Source organism: Lagenorhynchus albirostris, chromosome 14 (assembly GCF_949774975.1).
Source record: "Lagenorhynchus albirostris chromosome 14, mLagAlb1.1, whole genome shotgun sequence".
Lineage (NCBI taxonomy): Eukaryota > Metazoa > Chordata > Mammalia > Artiodactyla > Delphinidae > Lagenorhynchus > Lagenorhynchus albirostris.
In genome coordinates, this window is record NC_083108.1 from 45821534 (window position 1) to 45843006 (window position 21473).

Genomic DNA, 21473 nt, shown 5'->3' on the forward strand with positions numbered 1-21473 from the left:
TAGACTTGAAACTGCAGATTCTTGCAAATCTGTGCATGGCTGCAGAGGTCTCCTAGCCTCCTGCATTGTCCCATTTTGCTGTGTGTTGGCATTTTTCTGAGGAGCAGATTCGTAGCTGCTCTTGGGTCCTCTTCTTCCCCATCAATCCATCCTCCACCCCACCTCTCAAGTCATCTTTCCCAAAGCTGGTGTCTCACCTTCTTCCCACACCCCTTCCTTCCCACCTGCTGTGCTATGTATGCGTATACTATATAAGCCACTCAGAATGTCTCACAATTTACCCAAACACACCCTCTCCTTGCCTCTGAGACTTTACCCTTCCTGTCCCAACTCCCTGGAATGCCCTTCTCTCACCCTTTGCCTGCAAAATTCATACTTATTTAATCTTCACAAATCTTGAGAGGGGTAAATACTGTTCACAAATCTTGAAAGGGGTAAATACTGTTAACTCTTCGTTATACATGGCCAAACAGGACCAGAACGTTGAGTAGCTGGCCCTGAATCGAGCATCTAGTAAATGACAGAGCTGTAAATTAGATGCCAGTTTGTCACCTGCTCCGTTTTCTAGACTCCAGTGGGCTGCTGCGTGATTAGGTTATGATTATTTGATTGTTTGGGCTCTTATTTTTCACTTGAATTCCTTCAGATTTCCCTTGGTTCCTAAGGAAACAGAACTAAGATTTTGTGCTGCTGCTGCCCCTGACGTCACCTCCAGCCTATTCCCCAGGTAGCAACCAGCCCTGAGTGGTCCTCTGAAAATGCACGTCTGACCAAGGCATTCCAGTGCCCCTACTCACATCCTGGGCTACACCCCCTTAATAACTGACTTCCCTCTACTTTGGGGAAGATCATAAATCTCCCCCAAACGGTCTACATGACCATGGCTGTATGTTTCTTGCCTCATTTCACACCACTCTGGCCTCCCCTTACTTTCCTCCGGCCATGCTGGCTTCCTTTCTGTGCTTTGGACCCACTGGCTCTCTCCTTCCTGAATGTTCTTCCCCCTCTTCTTGGACATACTGGTGATTTAATTCAAAAGGCAAGTTTTTTTTTCCCACAAACCATTAAACAGTCTTCTTTAAACACTCTGCATATTATCTGACAAGGGAAATCTAAATATTAAAATGTATCAAGAGAGTCCGATTGGGCAGTACCATTAAAAAAAAAAATGAAGAAAATTGGTTCTTATTATCTAGAAACTCCAAGATTGGCCCCTGGTATTTCGTGACAGTGACTAGATTTAAGATCCCACTCAACAGAGCCATTCCATTCTCTGGACTCCTTATTCTTCTACTGCATCCCATGTAACACTTAACCTAGTACTGAACACTTAGTAAAATTTCCAGATATACTTATTATTAGTTGCTCAACTGACTGGTAAATATCACTTATTCATTACAAATCTTTTTTGAAAACAGTTTTGACAGTTTCTTAAACAACTAAATATGCAACTACCATACAACCCAGCAATTGCACTCCTGGGTATTTATCCTAGAGAAATGAAGACTTATGTTCACATAAAAACGTGTACATACATATTGATAACAGCTTATTCACAATAGCTAGAAACTAGCCAGATGTCCTTCAGCAGGTGAATGACTAAACAAACTTTGGTATATCCTTACCATGGAATACTACTCAGCAATAAAAAGGTAGAAACGCACAGGAATGCACATAGCAACCTGGATGACTCTCCAGAGAATTATGGTAAGTGAGAAAATCCTATCCCAAAAGGTTATAAAATGTATGATTCCATTTACATAACATTCTTGAAATGACAAAATGATAGCAATGGAGAACAGATTAGTGGTTGCCAGGAGTTAAGAAGAGGGTGGAGGCGGGAGGACAATGGATGTGACTATAAAAGAGCAACGTGAGGGACCCCTGTGGTGATGGAAATGTTCTGTATCTCAACTATGTCAATGTCAATATCCTGGTTGTGATATTATTGTACTAGAGATCTTCCAGATGTTACCGGTGTAAAGGGTACAGGGGATCTGTCTGTATTATTTCTTATAAATGCATGTCACTACACAATCATCCTAATTAAAATTTTAAAAGGACACATTTAATAAAGTGTACGTATCACACCAAGATGTTCACAAGCACGAAATAACTGCAGGGCCACAAAATGTCTTCTTTCCTCTCTTTCCTGATGTTTTGTTGGTTATTGATTATTCCTAAGGACTTTTTTCCTTATATGTAAGACACATGACATTGATCACTTTTAGGCTGTTTTCGCAATGACTGAGGTTTATTATTTTAGACTTTTTATTATTTATACCCCTGTGCTGCTTTTCATATGTTATGTTACTCTGATTTGTTTCTGTCCTGACCAAGATACCATTCATAGGACTGTTGGTTTGTACTTTAGTCTCTGCCAGTACCAAAACATAAGAACGTCTTTATCATCTTCATAGGTCAGAGAAAAGTAGCACCTCTGCCATCCACCACTTTAAATCTCCTCGCCTGGTCCTCAAGGTTCATTGAGTTCAGTGTTAATATTATGCTTGAACAGGTTGTCATTGTTTGTAAACCTTTGACTTTACTGGCTGTGGTTCAAATTTTTCTTTGGTCCTTTCATCTCTTTACCATTTCTCTGCCAAAGTTTACTACATTCTCTGGTATCACCCTTCCCGAATTTCCACTCCATTTTCTGTTATCTTTGCCTAATGTGGTTTATTTCGGTTTTGACTTTTTTCTTCATCCCAATTATTGGAGTGATTATAAATGTCCCTATTGTGATACACATTCTTGCTTGGAGAGTTCTTTTGGAGTTTTGAGTGAGAACAGAGTGAGACCAGTACAGTATTTTATTCCTTTTCATACTTTCATGTTGAATTTCTTTTTTGCTCTCTCTTTCAGTGACCAGAGAAAAACTCCAGGACCATATCACCAACCAGGTATTTCCTCACTTCTCATAAACTGTAATGTAGAATTTTGCTTTAAAGATTAATAATTATTTGTAAATATTTAGAAGGGAGGGCATTGCTAGTTCTTGGGTATGAGCAATACGCGTGTTATTGGTTCTGAGAACAGATAAACCGATCCTCTGTAAATGATCGTACACTTTCCTTGTCTCCCTCACCTCATTCCTTCCCTCCTCACCATCCTCCCCAAGGGTGGGAAACAGTGAGAAGTGGGCTCTGCCAGTTCTGACATAAGCATCCCTCGGAGCGTATCATGATCTCTCTTTGATTCTATCATGGCTGCAAATAGATACTTTTATCTGCTTCTCCCTTAACTAAGGTGACTCTCCTCTGTGATTTTCCCAAGTTCTAATTCGCCCAGTCACTCCCTCCCAGACAAGTTAAGAGCTGAACCCTTAGCAGTGGAAACGTACAAGTGGATTTTCCATTCTGGTCTCTGATTTCTACCCACATTTAGCCAGTGTCTTCCTGCCTGCCTCACTATTTCTTATCCATTCTTTTTTGATTAATTTTTTATATTTACCAGTAGAGGGAGTCATTCTGTACAACGGTTTAAGGGGTTTGAGACATGTAGCCACACATCCAAATGGTGCCTGTCTTGTACCATCCCACCCTCTTCCCACGGGCCAGCAGAGCTGCAGTTTCTCCCAGTGCTGCCTGTGTCACTAGACCCAGGGAATGCAGACACTGGCCTATGGCAAAATACGCACAGCTTTCATTCATAGACCAGAATCTCCAAGTCTTTTGTTGTCGTTGTTCTCCTCTGGCCTAAATTATAGCTCACCCTTGCCAAGGGGAAGAATGGTGCGTCTGCATGTATACCAGTCAAGGGTACATTTTTCAACATCTTCTCCTAATGGGCTTCAAAATAAATTCCAATTCTGGTCCTCATTGTCATTCCAACCGAAGTAAGTTCTAGCTCTACCTAATCTGTGCCAGATGCCCTGTAATTCATCGAGCTTAAGAAATGGTTCATTCGTTTGGTTAATATACTATACTGCAAATTCAGTAGGCAAAATTTAAGGCTTATCGGGTACCATTTTTCTTTTGAATAGAATTGTAAATACCGTATTGACTCTTTGTAGCAGCCATCTTAATACTTGAAAATGCCACCCCTGTGCAATGTTGAAGTCAATTAGTCGTTTCAAAGAGTTTATTTGCCTTTTGAACTTGGTCTGTTTAACATTGTATTTCAACTATTTGTATATACTCAAGTAGCTTGGTAAGGCTGAGCAACAGTTAACCAGTAACGTTTATTGCTACCATTTTTATTTATTTAAGTCACAGAGGGAATACCTTTCCTTAGAGAACTGTTTTCTTTATTAACTTAACAAGGTAAAGCAGTTGGTCAAGAAATAAAGACCACTTCTCTGGGGCAGATTTTCATTTCCTGTACTTTCCTGCTTTTTACCCTTGGCTAGACTAATAGAGTAGGTAGACACCAAAATAGAACACCAAATATTTACTTATAATCTTAAACATTGATCTGGTGCCAGATAAAATCATAATGGTTTCCAGTCCCAGTAAGACAGCGAAATTCTTTGGACTTTAGCTTAAGAGGTAAGGGTCTTAAGTATATTAGTTATATAGTCATTCTCAGAACAGATAGTTGTATTGTTCAATCAGTGTCTGCCAGCTGTATTTCTAATTCTACAGTAGAATTTCTATCTTTTCTTCTTCCACGTAGGAAGGCACTCCCCACTCTCAAAAATGTGCCGGGGACACAACTCTACGAGGCACCTTACGCTTCTAATTTATCTAAAGTCTGCCAAAGAGCTACAAGATGAAGTCCCTTCCTTTTTAATTTCTTTTTTAAATTGAGGTATAATTGACATATAACATTATATTAGAATCAACATAATGATTCCATATTTCTGTACACTGTGAAATGATCTCCATAGTAAGTCTAGTTACCGTCTGTCACCAACCAAAGTTACAAAACATTTGTTTTCCTCGTGATGAGGACCTTTAAGATTTACTCGCTTAGTAACTTTCAAATATGCAATATGCTAAGATTGACTATAGTCACCATGCTGTCCATTACAGCCCCAGGACTTATTTGCTTTATCACTGGAAGTTTGTACCTCTTGATCTGCCCTCCCCTTCTGCCCCCCAAAGAATCTGGCTCTTGGAAAACCTTTCTGTACACTCACTTTGGATAATCAATAGTGTTCTTTATCAGAAAGGCATGTAAAATAGAGCACTGGTGAGCGTTCATCTTGCCCCGAAATCCTTCCCACTAGTCACTATAGATTGTGTAATTAAATTGAAATGGAAAATCAAGTCCTTTTTTCTTCTTCCATGAAGCAAGCTACGAGTTGCACGCCAACGTGAGAAATCAGAGCTGGAGCGGAGGGAGGGTTCTAGCCTGCTGGCCGATAGCCAGCGTGCATTTTTAGCCCACAGCTACTTTACCACACCTGAGCTCTGAGAACAAACAACTATTTGAGTTCTCTGGAGCGATCGCCGAATTCTTTCCTGTGTAACTCACTGGGGAGATTAGTATGCTATTTTAAAGTAACCTGTTAACGCAGTCTGTTTACGGGAAGAGGACAAAAATGAGCAGTGAACCGCTAGGCAGCTCACGTCCCAGAATGAGATGAATGCATGACCCATTTTTTTCAGCTGTCCCTTTGGCAGTTCATTGCTGCAACGATTTCCTCTCCGAAAAAGGTGCCTTGTAGAGATGAAGTCTCCTGTAGGTTTTTCTGAATAATTTTGACTACGATAGATTAAAGATAATACCTTAAAATACTACCAAACATACCTTCAAAATCAAATCAGCATAGTGTCAGTACGAGAATGGGAATACTGAATATAAAAACTTTCGACTTCAGTTTTGGAAACTGCCTTCTTACATGGTAGGCAATTTAAACCTGTAGTAAATGAATACCTTCTGTTTATGCCTTTTGGGATAGTAGATCACTGGAACCCATAGCGAATTAATAGTTTGTTTTTAAACAGCTAGTTGCTGAAGAGGGATACCGAACCTGGGGCTCGGTTTCTCGCGGGCGGGATGTGCGTGTTGCGGGGGGACGTCCCCAGTTCTGGTGCTGGTCATGAGAAAGGCTCGCCTTCGCTGATTGGCCGGTTCAGAGAGAGCCAACGCCATTGGCGGCTGTGACAGCTTCTGGAGCTGTTTCCTGAGACTGCTGCAACAAACTCTCACCGACTGGATGCTCTCAAACACACTAATGTATTGTCTCTTGGTTCCGGAGGCTAGAAGTTCAAAACCAAGGTGTCGACAGGGCCAAATTCTCCCTGAAACCTATGGAGGCGGGTCCTTCCTTGCCTCTTTGCTGGCTTCTGGTGACGCCGGCAATCCTTGGGGTCCCATGGCTTGTAGCTGCGTCTCTTCAGTCTCTGCCACTGTCATCGCGTGGCTGTCCTCCCTGCGTGCCTCTTCTCTTCTAATAAGGACACCAGCCATATTGGCTTAGGGCCCACCCCCATGACCTCATCTTGATTACCTCTGCAAAGACCCCCTTTCCAAACAAGGTCACACTCACAGGTACCAGGAATGAGGACTTCAGTGTATCTGTTTGGGGGACACAATTCATGTCATACCAGGCTGGAAACTTTAGAGTCATCCACCACTCCATGCCTCCCTCTGACCAGCCAGCACTCGATGTGCTCTCCATAGCCCTGTCCAATCCAGCTCCTCCGCCACCGCCCAGCCCTTGGCCTCTGCTCCCCCCAGGCCCTCATCTCGTTTGCTCTCTATGGTGACTCCATACGGCTCTCCCACTGCTTCACCGCCATCCCATTCATCTTGGATTCTGTTCCACTTTACTTTCTGAAATACCAGTCACCTGGCACCTCTGCTGAAGAACAATAACTAAACAGAAATGCCTCCCCCATTCTTAGCAGTGATTATTAACGCTGCATGTGCATATAATCACCCTGGAGCTTTGTTAGCACAGATCCTGAGACCCGCCCCCCCCCCATGTCACATGCACCCCCAAGAAATTCTGGACCAGGGGTTGGGTTCAGACAGGGCCTCACTATTAGACCAGGCCAAGAGGGCTCATGTGCTTTCGAAGGCCTCGAGCACCACAGGCACAGAGAGACAAACACTTTTTTTTTTAAATATTTATTTATTTATTTATCCATTTATTTTTGGCTGTGTTGGGTCTTCGTTTCTGTGCGAGGGCTTTCTCTAGTTGTGGCAAGCGGGGGCCACTCTTCATCGCGGTGCACGGGCCTCTCACTGTTGCGGCCTCTCTTGCTGCGGATCACAGGCTCCAGATGCGCAGGCTCAGCAGTTGTGGCTCACAGGCCTAGCTGCTCGGCGGCAAGTGGGATCCTCCCAGACCAGGGCTCGAACCCGCGTCCCCTGCATTGGCAGGCAGATTCTCAACCACTGCGCCACCAGGGAAGCCTGACAAACCCTTTTTTTTTTCTCTCCAGCCTCATGTTTTAAAGTTTGATGACCAATTGAGCACACACAAAATGTTGGAGAGGGATAGAGCAGCTGAATTGGACACTCTGGTCCTTTGGGGTGAGGTTGGGCTGGGGGATAAAAGACCAGCCTGTGCCCTTTGAAACCAGAGAAAGAAAAGCTTTAGTTTCAACATAGCCACGCCCCATGCCCCATCCCCCATAGCTGGAGGATGTGTAGGCAGACGGCATTCCTCAGCAACAGTACTTCCACCCTCCCTCTGCTTGGGAGATGGATGCAGTGGGCAGGTGTAATTCTGGGCAGTACTTACAGCTGCCTGGCAATCCCAGGTCAGAAAAGTGAGGCATGAGGTGAGGGAACCTGCCCTTCCCAGGAATACTGTGAGCTTTACTGAATCATCCCATCCTTGACAGGGGCAGGTCCAGCCACTGCCCAGGAGTCCCCAGCTGTGTCTACTTTCTGGCCTGTCCTCCTCCTGAAGGTCCATTGGGCCACTCAGGCCTCTGTGGCAGGGTGGCCCTCAGGCGACAGGGCTTCTTTAGCTTCTAGGCCCAGAGCAGTCCTTTGGGACAGGCTGCAGACCGCGGGTGGAAACAAGGACGAGGTCTTGTGTATCGCTTACTTTAAAACTTCTGAATATTTAGACATACCGAGTGTGGGCTTCCATTCATCCTCTTGCTCTAGGCCCTGTAAATGTTGAGGATGATCCTGACCAGACATCTACAACTTAAAAACTCAACATGTGATTCCAATAAGAAGCCAAGATGGAACCCACTCACCTCTTGTCTATAGGATAAAATTCAAACCTGTGAGTACAAAATCCAAAGTCCTATGATCTCCATTGGAGAGCATGCGCCCCGCCTCCCTAGGCTTATTTCCCATCCTGCTCCTTCATGTAAAACTATTGTGTCCTATTTAAAACTGTTCTACCAACATACTCACACCTTTCTCTGCAGGTACAAAATGTACTCATATTCCAAGACCTCACTCCAATATCACCTCTTCCATGAAGCTTTCCTCATCACAGAGCTAAGAGTAATCTCTCCTTCTTCTGTGCACCTATATTATTTTTTCTGCCCCTTTGCTATAGACCCTTGCATTTTCTCTATATTCTAATTATTGATATATTGATATATTCTCTATATTCTAATTATTGATATTCCTATGTGATTTTGTAACTAGATAGTATTGTCCCAAAGGGAAGATGTAATGTTTGACTCATTTCTGTGTTCACCGTTAGACCTTGCACATCGTAGGCATCCAACCCATTCCTGGTCCATTGTAAATTCTTCCACTCACTAAATTATTATCCTAGAAACCAGAGGAAATGCTGGTTGCGGGCAGGCTGCTCCCTGGACCCTGGACCGCTCACACCTGGTGTGCCATTGACTCTTGTAAGGCAGGAACTAGGTGTTGTCCTTTGCCCTCCCAAGTGAGGAGTCTAAACCAGAAACAGAGGACACAGCTAAGGCCGCACGTGGTCTCTACGAATAATGGCCACACAGCTGGGGAATGAAAGAATCAAAGGGCAGGGGGACCCACACCTTTATTTCACCCTTATGTCCACATGCCATAACTGCCTGTAGAACGCTGAACCATTTGCTTGGGTCAAGACTTGGCACCTGGTTTTTTTTTCTCGAATGTAAACATGGAAATGTCATTCACCGCTGCCTTTTCAGTGTAGCGTGAACTTTACAACTTCTAAATTTAAAGTGGGATTGCATTACCTTGCACTATTCTTATCAAAATGACCATGCACTCAAGGAGACAACTTTGACCTAAAGAGAGTTTCTCTCGGCACGTTCAGCATGAATAGAGCTGGTAAAGATCCCATCCCCCTCATTCTCTTTTAAGATTACCTTCTAGAATTGGGAGTTGTGCTTTTAAAAACTACCCAATTTATGAGTCTTTTTAAAATGCTTGAAAGCAAGACTGAAATGATCCAGAAGTGGTGGCACTAATGGTGGTTAACAAAGAAGGATTTGTAAAAGATGGGCTTTATTAAAGGTCAGAAGGCTTCATAACTAGAAGATACTCAGGTCTAAGTGTCAAAGGGCTGGCACTCGCCTCTTTATTCGGAAGCCAAGAAAGTTAAAACGTTGTATAAGGATGTCTATGGAAAAAGACAATAGACAGTAGTCTCTGGAAATATATTGTCATGACAAAGGGAGGGAGGAGAAGACAGCCCTCGGGTGTTTTAAAAGCGTGAACACCAAGAGGAAAATAATGGTCTATTAGCCTCACTGCGAGAGCTGTTAGCAATCAAATATGCAGATAATTCTCACTTAAGCATTCCCACTCAAGATCATTCCCACTCAGAATGCTTCTGAATAATCGTAACCAAGAGTTTTGCTAGTCATGTAATGCGCCATCTCATTTATTTGTCACAGCAACCCCAAGAGGATGCGTATTTTAATCTCCTTTTTATACAGGTGGAAACTCAAGCTTGAAAGATTTAGTAATTTTTCAGGTCCTGCCATGCTTAGCACTAAATTAATAATAATAATAGCATTATTATTGTTTAATAAACTTTCTGTGTGTAGGCATTATGATAAGTTTTACATAAAATTATCTCATTAAAACCTCACAGCCGTAACCTTGGGAGGCAGGTACAAATCAAGGGAGTCAACGTTAGTGAGGTTAAATGCCTTGCCCCAGATCACACACCAGGATGGAAGCAGGCAATCTAACCCTACCGTGTAGGCACCAGCCACTGTTCCCTGCTGCTTTAAATATCCTTATTTAAAGGCACACACGTGATGAGTGGCAGAGCTGGAATCTGAATCTAGGTGGATGGATCTCATTGTGAAATCCTTTCTCTTCGCTATTGTGCTGTCCTACTACTTGTTCTGGAAGTTCTTCTATTAATTAAATGATCCCACTTATGACCACCCTAACCAGTACTCCAATCTTAACACCAGCACTGAAGCAATTGGTTGTGAGAGTCTAGAATACAGATATTTATGACGTGGTAGGTCCTTTTTAAAAAACATTTTAACTATCAAGATAGCATGTACTGGGCTTCCCTGGTGGCGCAGTGGTTGAGAGTCCACCTGCAGGGGACACAGGTTCGCGCCCCGGTCCGGGAAGATCCCACATGCCGTGGAGCGGCTGGGCCCGTGAGCCATGGCCGCTGAGCCTGCACGTCCGGAGCCTGCGCTCCGCAACGGGAGAGGCCACAACAGTGAGAGGCCTGCGTATGCAAAAAAAAAAAAAGAAAGAAAAAAAATAACAAGTAGTGGTCATTAATACAAGGCCAATTCTGTAGAATCTGTGCTATATAAATGGTTTTGGCCCCTCAGGGCAGATCCCATGGGCATCCCTGACATTGTGTGTAGACTTTTGTGTGTATCTGAATTGGCTGAGGAAACAGTCCTCATCAGAACTTCAAGAGTGAAAGAAAGTGTCCTGGAGGGTTTTTCTACCTCTCACTAGAGAAAGAAGGTGATCAAACCTATCTCTTTGATTATGCATAAATTAAAACCAATTTTATTGAAACTTGCTTTTCTACAGTTTTTTAGCACTTATCAGAGAACAAATTTCTGGGGAGGAAAAGATGCACAGACAAGTAGTGAAAATTCAGAGCACCAGTAAGGATCCCACTGAAAGCTACCTTGCTTCATTTTCCTTAATGTGGAAAAAGTTATTATCCATAGAAGTCTTATGTTATATTCTGTGGTCGATCATCAAACAAGGGTGGAATAAACAAGATTATTCACTGTTTCATCACTGGTGTGTGCCTTTGCTCAAAATGTATTAAAAGGAAATATTTCTGTCATACCATTACTGGATAATTCAATTAGGCCAATGTTCTGTGGATGCGGAATAATGTAATTTACTATGTTGACTAATTAGCCAATCAGATTTCTCTCATTTTCTAAGGCAATGGATTGACTAAAATGTGACCATAAACAAAATAGATTTTATTAGGCATAATCTGCTTTGTAAACAAATGAAATTAATTCTTTGCCTGACCTAAAGCTTTGAAAATGAAAGACCAAAATTGAACACATGCTTCCAATTTTGGTTCTGTTACTAAGATGACACAGAATATAAAAGTTACAATTTAACTCCCCCTCAAGTATTTCATACTTGAGACTAAATGACTCTTAGAAATATGTTCATCAACAGATGGAAGCCACTTATGGCCTCATAAACTCCAAAGCAAGTGAAATTATCTCAGCGAAATAGAAAGATTACAAGAAAGCCTCATCTGCTTATCTCGGAGATGATTCATGCATTGCATATCGGCTCAATGGTGCAATGAATATTGACAGATAATCACCCTTCTTCATGCAAGAGAAATCCTGAAAAAACGAATGCTCGGGTTGCAGGTTTGTCATCAGTCAGTAAGCAATTTCCACACATACCCTGTGTTTTTCCTTTTTACTGCTTCTCCACTGATACCAGCCACCAGCCTCTCTCCGGGCTACTCTGTTTCCACTCTTAACGGCCCCCAGTCCATTCTCCACTTGGCCAGCAGAGTGAGCTTTATAAAATGTGCTTCACATCGTGTTATCCACCGTATAAAACTTCCAGTGGCTCATATTACACCTCTGATAAAACCCTGCATCTTTCCCATGACCTAAATCCTACATCTTAAATTCTCCGTGGCCTGGTATTCCTAGAGCATGTGGTCCTGCCCTTCTCTTTGATTTCTTCTTGAGTCCCCAGGCCCTTTGCACTGACACGACAACCATCTGCCCTCTGTCCCTCCGCTTGACCAGGCTCATTCCCCTTTGAGGGCCCTTTGCCCTCGTTGCCCCAGCCTGCAACACTCCGCTCCCAGAACTGGGGTTTCTCCTTGTCATTCAGATCTCTGCTCAACTAGCTTCTCCCAAATAGATCTTCCCTAGACACCTGGTTCACGGGGTCTTCCCACTCTCCACCTGCCACTCATGCTCTGCCACATCGCTGTGTTTTAGTGTTTGCATCACACGTATCATCATCAAAATTTTTGTTCATGTATCTGTTCATTATCTATCTTCACCCACAGGAATGTAAGTACCATGAGAACAGGACCCTTGTCAGAGTCGTTTGTCCCTCTGGCCCCAATGCCATTAAACAGGGCACATATTAGATGCTCAGAATAAATACTCATCAAATGAATGTATCGCTTGATCCTGCTCGCAGGCTATGACAATAGTCTGGGTGTGAAAAAAAATGTGTCTAAGTGATACATTGATAGTGGGAATGAACAGTTTAGAGAAAAAATGAATAGAGTTTGGTGTCTGAGTATGAGAAGCGAATTAACAATCTGAGGCAAAGATTAATGCAAGGTCCCCAGGGTTACTGCAGGAAGGTGATACTCTTGGCAGAAATGTAAAAGTTGTGGTTCAAAGGCACACTTAATGAGTATATGCTACGTGGCAGGCATTGTGTATTTGTTCCATTCATTTTTCACAACTCCATAAAGTCGGCATCATTATCTCTCTTTTATACATGGGAGGCTGAGTCAACTACCCCAAGCTGATTGGTTAGATATCTTATTCCAGTGAGTGAAGTTGATTTGGTAGAAAGTACTAAGTTAAGGTCAGTTGAAAGTTGCAAGTAAAGCATGAATAAGAGTAAACATTTACTAAGTCTGGTCTCCTTCCCATTTCACAAGTTGTTGGGCTGAAATAGGTGTGAAATGTGTGTCTCACAACCTACCTTGGCACTCAGGGGTTCTTTTGCAAATTGGTCTGAGCACCTGTAGACCACCACGATTGTCTTCCTCGTTCTGTAACCATGTGGGGCTGGGGGCTGGAAATACCTTGAAGAAGACACCCAACAGGAAACTGACTGGATGGAGGTAAGAGATGAGATCAGTATGATACCAGTTACCTTGGAGACAACCACCTGGAGGGTGATAGGACCCCAGAGAAATTAACCAGGATGCAATACACAAAACTTTCTGGTTTCTGTCTTTTGGGCCAACCATCTGATAAGGTACTAACCTAGAACATGGAAACTAGACTTTGCTGAAAATTAGTTCTATACGAGGGTCCTGAGGAGACGCGGTCCTGCTGATGAATCTGGGGCGGTAGAAGATGCTTGCGACTCAGCACTCAGGGGTCCTATTACTCACAGCAAGAAACGGACATTTTTTCCTCAGCGTATAAATCCCCATGGAGACGGAGTCATAGAGCTAGTGTCTTGTTGATAAAAAGCCATGGGGACCAGAGGCACCGGTCACTGGGAGTTCATCAGGGATTGAAAGATACCTTCAACTTCCCTCCTTTCATCCCTGATCCAGACACACATCTCAGAAGTACCCATATATTATGTGTTTTCCCAGATTTGCAGCCACTGAAATACCAAGATATAAAATAAGTTCTCTTGAAAAGGCCACCGGGGATGGAGTGAAGACATCATCACTCCATAACCACCAAGTCTGGCTAGATGTTTCTAACAGGAGTGTAGAAGCAGGAGAGGAAATAAAGATACCATGAAAACAAGGAGCTTTGTTCTGAGGCATAAAAGCTGAGCTGATGATCACAATTTCTGTATGGTTTATGCAGCATCACAGGAAACCCAATGTCCAGGCAACACTGGCTCAAATCATGTTTTTCTAGAAACAAGAGCCCAGTCCCCCCTCGGCCATGCTGATTATTTGGGACTGTCCAATAGAGCATCTGTTCTTGGTACCCAACATATGTAGTTTAAATTGCAGAAGAGAAGCAACCAAAGGTTTGGCAATGTCCACTGCACACTCTAGAGTTGACTGCAGCACATGTGGCCATCTCAGTGTAGCTCGGTACAAAGGATAGTGTTCACGTGGACCAAAGGGCGAGGAAACAGATTACAGATGTGATGGCACTGAGAGCCCTGTAGAGTGAACATGTGCCGTATGGTAAGAAACACAAGGTTTGGAGCCAGACAAGCCTGAATTTTAATCCCAGCTCTAGGAGTTGCCAGTCGTAAGACACGAAGTAAGTTTAACGGAAACGTGATCGTAACCACCTGACAGAGGTGGGGTGAGGATTAACTCGTTGAAGCAGTGCCTGGAACACGTGAAGCACTCTGTCGCTGTTCATCCCAAACCCAACCTCACCACTCATCCTCTCCCTACGGCCTTGGTCCAACAGCTGTGCTTTAACTAAAGGAGGCCGGAGCCCTGACAGGGGCCAAGACATGAAAACCAACCCTCCCAGCCAAATGGTATAAATACATCCTTCCCTGCCCAGGAGGGAGCGTGCTCTGGACCTGGGAATCTCAATATAGAGGCCATGAGTTGCAGGTGAGGCAAGAGTCTTCCCATCGGTCAGAGAACTGATCCAGAAGTGCGCACCTTTTCTTTGGTTTCCACAAGTGCGTGGTGCCTCAAATTCATGCACTTTCATCTTGTTACAGTATGGGCTGTAGTCTGGTTGCTAGTGGCTGCAGTTATGGGCGACCCTAAGAAAATCCCCTGTGTGAAGCCTGAGACGTCCTTCCCCCTACTGTGGACAGTTTTCTCTTGTGTGGGGAGTAGATGGAGTTAATAGACTGTGATTGTATTTCTGAGCAAGGTACGTCAAGATATGTTTGCTCCTTACAAGAAACAGATTATAGAATCATAGTGAGGAAAGGGGGTTGATGACGCAGTGTCTGCAGGACCTTTAGAGAATTATGCTTGCCTGCTTGCTTGATGATAGCTGTGTCTCTGTAAATAGATTAGGCAGGATCCTGTCCATCAGTGTCTCGATATAAGAGAATTGTGGTCGGTCAACACGAGCCCTGCCATTGTCACTACCACTCTCCCAGTTGGCGTTGTGTTCCCAGGGCTCAAGTAACCTTGGACCGGTAAGTAATGGGTGGGGAAGAAACAGTTCCCCAGGTAAATGCTGCTTCCTGGGACTGGAGCTCTGCCTAAAGAAAATAACAGGAAGGATTGGACTGTCCCTGGCTCCTCCCTCCCCGCTTCTTACCCCACTTCTCCATTCGCACAGTTGCACTTACTGAGGCTGGGCTGCAGGGGGCAGGCAGCCCTCTGTGATCTTCCCATGTCCAGCATGGGCTCATTCTGTACCAGCTCTGGGAAATGAGGTTGTACAGACCCTGAAGGCTCCCAGCCTCAGGCTAAGGGATCAGGACCAGTGGCACTCATACCTGGCCTTGAGAAGAAAGGGAGACCAAAAGGAGTTGGCTGTGGCCGCTGTTACTTCTCAGTAGCCATTTCAACGACATCTTGAAACAAACTGTCATCTTCAGGAGAAACTATGTATCTTGGAAACCCTCAAAAAACTTCAAAATTTATTATTGATAAAATAATATTCTTAAAATGAAAGTGATAAAATGTATCTTAATGCATGAAGAGATAAGACTTTGCAAATATATGCTGGATCATCACTTTGTTTTGTCAGTCATCTATTCCCTCTGACCCCCTCTGACCCGCACCCCCACTCTACTCCTCCTTGCCGCTCTGTCTTGCTTTGCTGGGAGTTTATGTCATACATTCTTCCTTTGCATTGTTTCTCAGCCTGAAATCCTGAAAAGAAATCCCTCTCAGCATGACCCCAGGTTCCCCAGGGCACAATCTGGTGCCCCAGGCCACCCTCCCATCCTAGCCTAGGCCCATGATAGCACCAAAGAGTGAGTCGCCTGCTCTACACTGAGAGGGTTGGGCCGACACTGAAGAGGCAGCCCTGAGTAAAGCCGTGTTGTCAAATATTGCAGGCGACGTAAGCCAGAGGGGTGTGTGTGTCACTCAGAGGTGCTGACACAGGCGAATCTGATCTGGGACTGGAAGATGCTTAACCAAATAAGACAAATGGAGTGTATCCTGCCAGTGTCACTGCTGCTCTCACAGTTGGCATGGCTGTCTCAGGGCTCAAGTCGCTCAAGTAGTGGATGGCGAAGAAACAGGTCCTTGAGTGTATGCTGCTTCCTGGGACTGGGTTCTCACCTGTGCTGAAGCCCCGTGTGCCTTAAACAAGTTAAATGAAGAGACTGAAGTCAAATTTATGAGCAATGAATTTTTCCCTTGTGTAGTGATCTCCCCAGTCAAACCAGTGATTGGGAAGTAACTTGGGGAACAGGGACCTCCAGCAAAGGGAAGTGGGTGAAGGTGAAGGGTATTTCTTCTGGTCCGTGTGAGGCCTGATGTGACACCCTGCCTACAATAGAGCATTTGTCTCTGCTTACTGAAATATTCATGTCCACCAAATGTGGAGCCTTTCTTTCCTGGATGGTATGAGATGAACTCTTACTTTTTACTTTCCTTTGCTATGCTCCGGTTCAGTGGACCCCAAATGCCATTATTGCCTGTGGAGTACCTGGGGAGCTTGTCTAAATTAGAGTCAGGACCCCATCCCCAGATTCTTTTTGGGGTGTCCACAGTGATGTCTAGGAGTCCAGATAGCTGGCAAGCCTCCAGGAGTTACCAGGCCGCACTGAGTGACTTTGAACCAATCTGACTTCACAGGCAGGTAAGGCTCCCACCTACATGCCTACTGTAGCATGAGCAGTTCTACCTGTGCCTGTTTTATTTGTCTTCTCTTCTGCCAAAGATTTGTTTGAATACAGATTTTCGGCACCTTAAAAGAATCGGTCAATTATTTATCTAAGTTAACCTTGATCTTCTGATTAGCACTGTTTTTCTTCGACAAGGTCATAAAACAACTGCTTAGAGGCCCATCATTAAAGTGTAATCACATTCACTCAATTAGTTATTGGTCATCTTCTATGTGTCAGGCAACGTGCTAGGTACCAGAGATCCAACAAAGAACAAGAAAGATTAGACTTCTGCAGTCATATTCTAGTGCAAGAGATGTGGATGGGGTGAAAATAGACAACTTAGAAGTAAAACAATCATTTTATATTGTGATAAATGCTATGAGCAAAATAAGCAGGGTTCAGTGAGAGAAAATCTCAGAGGGGAGCATAATTTAGACAAAGTAGACAGGGAACAAATCCCTACAGAGGTGACTTCTGAGCGCCACCAGGCATGCTGGCTGCTAAGAGCTTGAATAACATAGTGACAAGTGGTCATAGAATTGCAAAACTGGAAGCAATGATGTACTGGAAGGTTAGACAATGAGGGTCAGAGAGATGATGGAGGGGGCGCAGCCTCTGTCAGTGGCAAGGTCCATGTGAAATGGAGAGACCTCTACGAAAGGCAAGGTGGTCAAGAGAGCAGAGAGTTTATTGGGTGTCGGAGTCACTACACGTGATGACAATAGTGGAGATGAAGAAGCAGAGTCTGAGCCGGAAGCTAAACTCTTCAGTGCATGAAGATAAAAGGTCAGTGAGAAAAGCAGGTGACAGCATGGGGAGAGGAAAAGGGAGGTTGAGCAGGACACATGTGCTTCACAGAAGCAGGAGGGTTTTGCTGGGGCGTGTCCTGGAAGCCACAGGGAAGGACAAGGAAATAGCTCCCTATCTTCTGGCCTGAGGGACAAGCTGCCCAAAGAATTGAAGTTTCATCTACTTGAAAAAGTGCAAGGGAAGCAGAGGTTTGGGGGCCATCCAGGTTTCATTAGAAAAAGTCATGGAAAACAAACATTCCAGAAGTCTCCGGAGATTAAAGAGGAATTTGATGACCACAAACTGAAGATCCAGAGAGCACAGTGGAAGGCTGATTTCATTTTCCTTTTTGTTAATGGGGCAGGGAGAGAATTAACTGGGGCATGTGTAGAGACACACAAATAACATTCTGGATAATAATGGACAACCAGCGAACCTTGAAATTCACTAGGTCGCTGGGATAGAATACTATTATGATGAAGACTGCTATTAAAACCATAATAGCAATTCTTATCTATAGTTGGAGTTGTTGAAGAAGTAGCAGCAGAAGTGTAGTGGCAGTTTGATTTCAGGGCTGGGCTAAGCACTTCCCATGCTGTCTACCAATAACCCCATGATCTTTCTAACCTCAAGTCAAATTTTACATTATACGTGAAAGTTTTACAGACTACAAGTTGTTGATCAGGGGTAAAGAGGGATTCAAGGCTTTCAAGTCACCCTGGCAGTCTCTGAGAAGACCGCAGACAGATGCTTTTAGAGTTGAAACCCCAAGTAGTTGGCTCAGTGGCGTGGAGGAGCTTGGAGGCTGTTTTATGGGGCTACGCAAGTTGGTGTATGGTGATCAGGGGTTACGTAGTCAATATTCTTCCACTAGAAAGAAGCATCTCTCCTTAAAGCTCAGCTAATGGAAGGACTGTGATGCCTGGAGGTGGTTCCATACACAGTGCTTCGTTCCTCTGCTCTTTTGCTCAATTTGCTAGAAAATTCCTAATCATCCTTGAAGACCTAATTTGACTGATACATTCATTCCTTCATGTAACAAATATTTGAGAGCAATAACTAGAGACTACAGACCATTCTTGACCCTGAGAACATAATAGTAAATAGGTCTATATCTATAGCTATCTACCTCTGTCTCTCTATATATACACATCTCCTCTAGGAAACGTTCCCCAGCACTTCCTCCACACCTAGGCTGGTGGCCCTATGCTTTACTCCCCCAGCACATCATTTATTCATTCATTTTTCCAATACCATGCTGACAACCCTACATGTATAGCCTCAGTCCAGTCTTCTCAACCATCTCTTTCTAGTCTAAGTGAGATCATATTACTTCACTGCTCAGAGCACTCCAAAGCCTCTGTAGTTTATCCAGAGTAAAAGTCAAGGTTCTTACAAGTTTTGTCACTATCAGAGGATGCCACCTTGTAAACCCCATCTCCCATGTCTTCCTTTATCCAGTCACTTCCGAGAGTTGTAGGAAGGATATAGTCAGATGAAGAGCAGACAGTAAATGGGTTGATTCATCCCACTGACAAGAGAAGTAAATTCTCATTCCACTTTTGATACAATTTTATGCAGCAGGACATCAAGTAGACTTTCGGTTTCCCTAGTCTTTCTTCACTTGGGAAAGAGGGAAGGGCTCATACATGAATGAAATTGTATGATAACATGATTATAGTTATGAAATTATTGTGATAAATGAATTTAGAAAAATAAAACATTTTCCAAGGGAAAATAATATATATCACTTTTTGCAAGTGCTTGGAAAACTGAAGTGGTCACCAGAATTTTATAATTGGCCTTGCTACAATTTTAAGTTGTAATTTATTACTTTGAACTGTTCTGCGCATTACAGAATGTCACCCAAAACGACAAAAATTTCAATCCAAATACAGCTACATTTTGTATCTACATTCAGATGCATTAAATCAATGCTTGAAGGTAACACACTCCTTAATAGCTCAAGAATCGTTGACCTACAAAATGATAGAGTTATATTTTATTGCATTACAGGCAGAGCTTAGATAGAAAATTCAGGGCCTTTTTCCTTTCTTTCTTGTGTATACCTTTTTTCTTTTTTTTTTTTGCGTTTTGTAAGATTATATAATTGATACCCACAGATGCACAGTACAAAAGCAATAACAAACTTACTATGATCATAGATTCAAATCAATAACTAGTAGTTTTATCCCAATAATATTCAGATAGTTTAGTATGAGAGTATTAATGTAATGCAGCACATGAACATTAAATGAATATCATAGTAGCCCAAATATATATACTATAAAATGTGAAGCTTTGGTTCAAAGTGATGCATGGATACCACTTTCATCGTTCCGTTTTCTATGAAGAAGCTTATTACAAAATGTATATTCCACATGCTTTGCTAAATTGTTCTGGCGGCTTACATGAAATGTGTGCCCCTTGATAGCATTTTAAAATAAATATTTTAAGTTCCTTATCAAATACCCACATTTGTGAATGTGCTTTCAACATTTCCCCTTCTCTATTTTAACAGAACCCCAAGTCCCACATGTCCGAGGATCCCAAGAATAAAGAGGAAAATCTACTCAACTCTGAGAGGCCTATCAGGGTCTTCACAGAGAACAACCACTCCCAAGGAGAGGCTCAAGTTTTGAGTAGGATCACAGGGTCACCAACAATTCAGTTGATTGAAAAACATCAAGGGACTAAGACCCTTTTCAGGAAGTTCAGCGAAATGAATTGGCCGGTGGACATTCGCCCTTTAAACAAAAGCTTAGTCACAGATAGCAAATGGAGGAGAATTGATGCAACTCAAGAAAAACGCAGGTCTTTCCTTCAGGAATTCTGCAAGAAATATGGTGGGGTGAGTCGTCCTCAATCCCATCTTTTTCACATGGTCTCCAGGATCTATGTAGAAGATAAACACAAAATTTTATACTGCGAAGTACCAAAGGCTGGCTGTTCCAACTGGAAGAGAATTCTGATGGTACTCAACGGATTGGCCCCCTCCACGTACAACATCTCCCATGATGCTGTTCACTACGGGAAGCATTTGAAAAAGCTCGACAGCTTTGACTTAAAAGGGATTTATGCTCGTTTAAATACCTACACCAAAGCTGTGTTTGTTCGTGATCCCATGGAAAGGTTAGTGTCTGCATTTAGGGACAAATTTGAACACCCCAATAGTTATTACCATCCAGTATTTGGAAAGGCAATTATAAAGAAATATCGGCCGAATGCCTGTGAAGAAGAATTAAATAATGGATCTGGCGTCAAATTCAAAGAGTTCATCCACTATTTGCTGGATTCCCACCGTCCAGTAGGAATGGACATTCACTGGGAAAAGATTAGCAAACTCTGCTACCCATGTTTGATCCACTATGATTTTGTAGGAAAATTTGAAACTTTGGAAGAAGATGCCAATTACTTTTTACAGCTGATTGGGGCTCCAAAAAGGCTGAAATTTCCCAACTTTAAGGATAGGCACTCTTCTGATAAAAGAACCAATGCTCAGGTGGTGAGACAGTATTTAAAGGATCTGACTAGAACTGAGAGACAATTAATCTATGACTTTTATTACTTGGATTATTTGATGTTTAATTATACAACTCCATTTTTGTAGTGTGCATTCATTTTCTAAAAGCCTGGATGTACTTCATGATGATGGCCTCAAATCAGCTAGCTGTAATTTTCCTATAATTCTCACTATGAGAAAAATTTAACTAAGTGCAGTTGTCTTGGTTTAATGAAGGTTTTTTACCAAAGAGTATGAAACCAATTGGCACAAAGTTATAGGAAAATTACCACAGAGACATGTAAACAACTTCAGTTGCTCTAAAATGTTTGGAAAAGAGCTGCTTTTGCATTATGGATTATATTATAGAAGCAATAACCTAGCCAGCTGCTACATTAGGTACAACTGCCTTTTGCAAGGGCAGGAAAAG

At 43.0% G+C, this 21473-nt stretch overlaps 1 protein-coding gene across 1 annotated transcript in view; it reads left to right on the top strand.

Annotated features, from left to right (window-relative positions):
• The window catches only part of CHST9 (carbohydrate sulfotransferase 9), a 234275-nt gene extending 213124 nt beyond the window's left edge, over window positions 1-21151 (top strand). The window contains exons 5-6 of the mRNA XM_060121292.1: window positions 2873-2903; window positions 20063-21151. Of these exons, the coding sequence (XP_059977275.1) occupies window positions 2873-2903; window positions 20063-21151 (1120 nt within the window). The remainder of the gene's footprint in view (window positions 1-2872; window positions 2904-20062) is intronic.
• The last annotated feature ends 322 nt before the right edge of the window (window positions 21152-21473 follow it).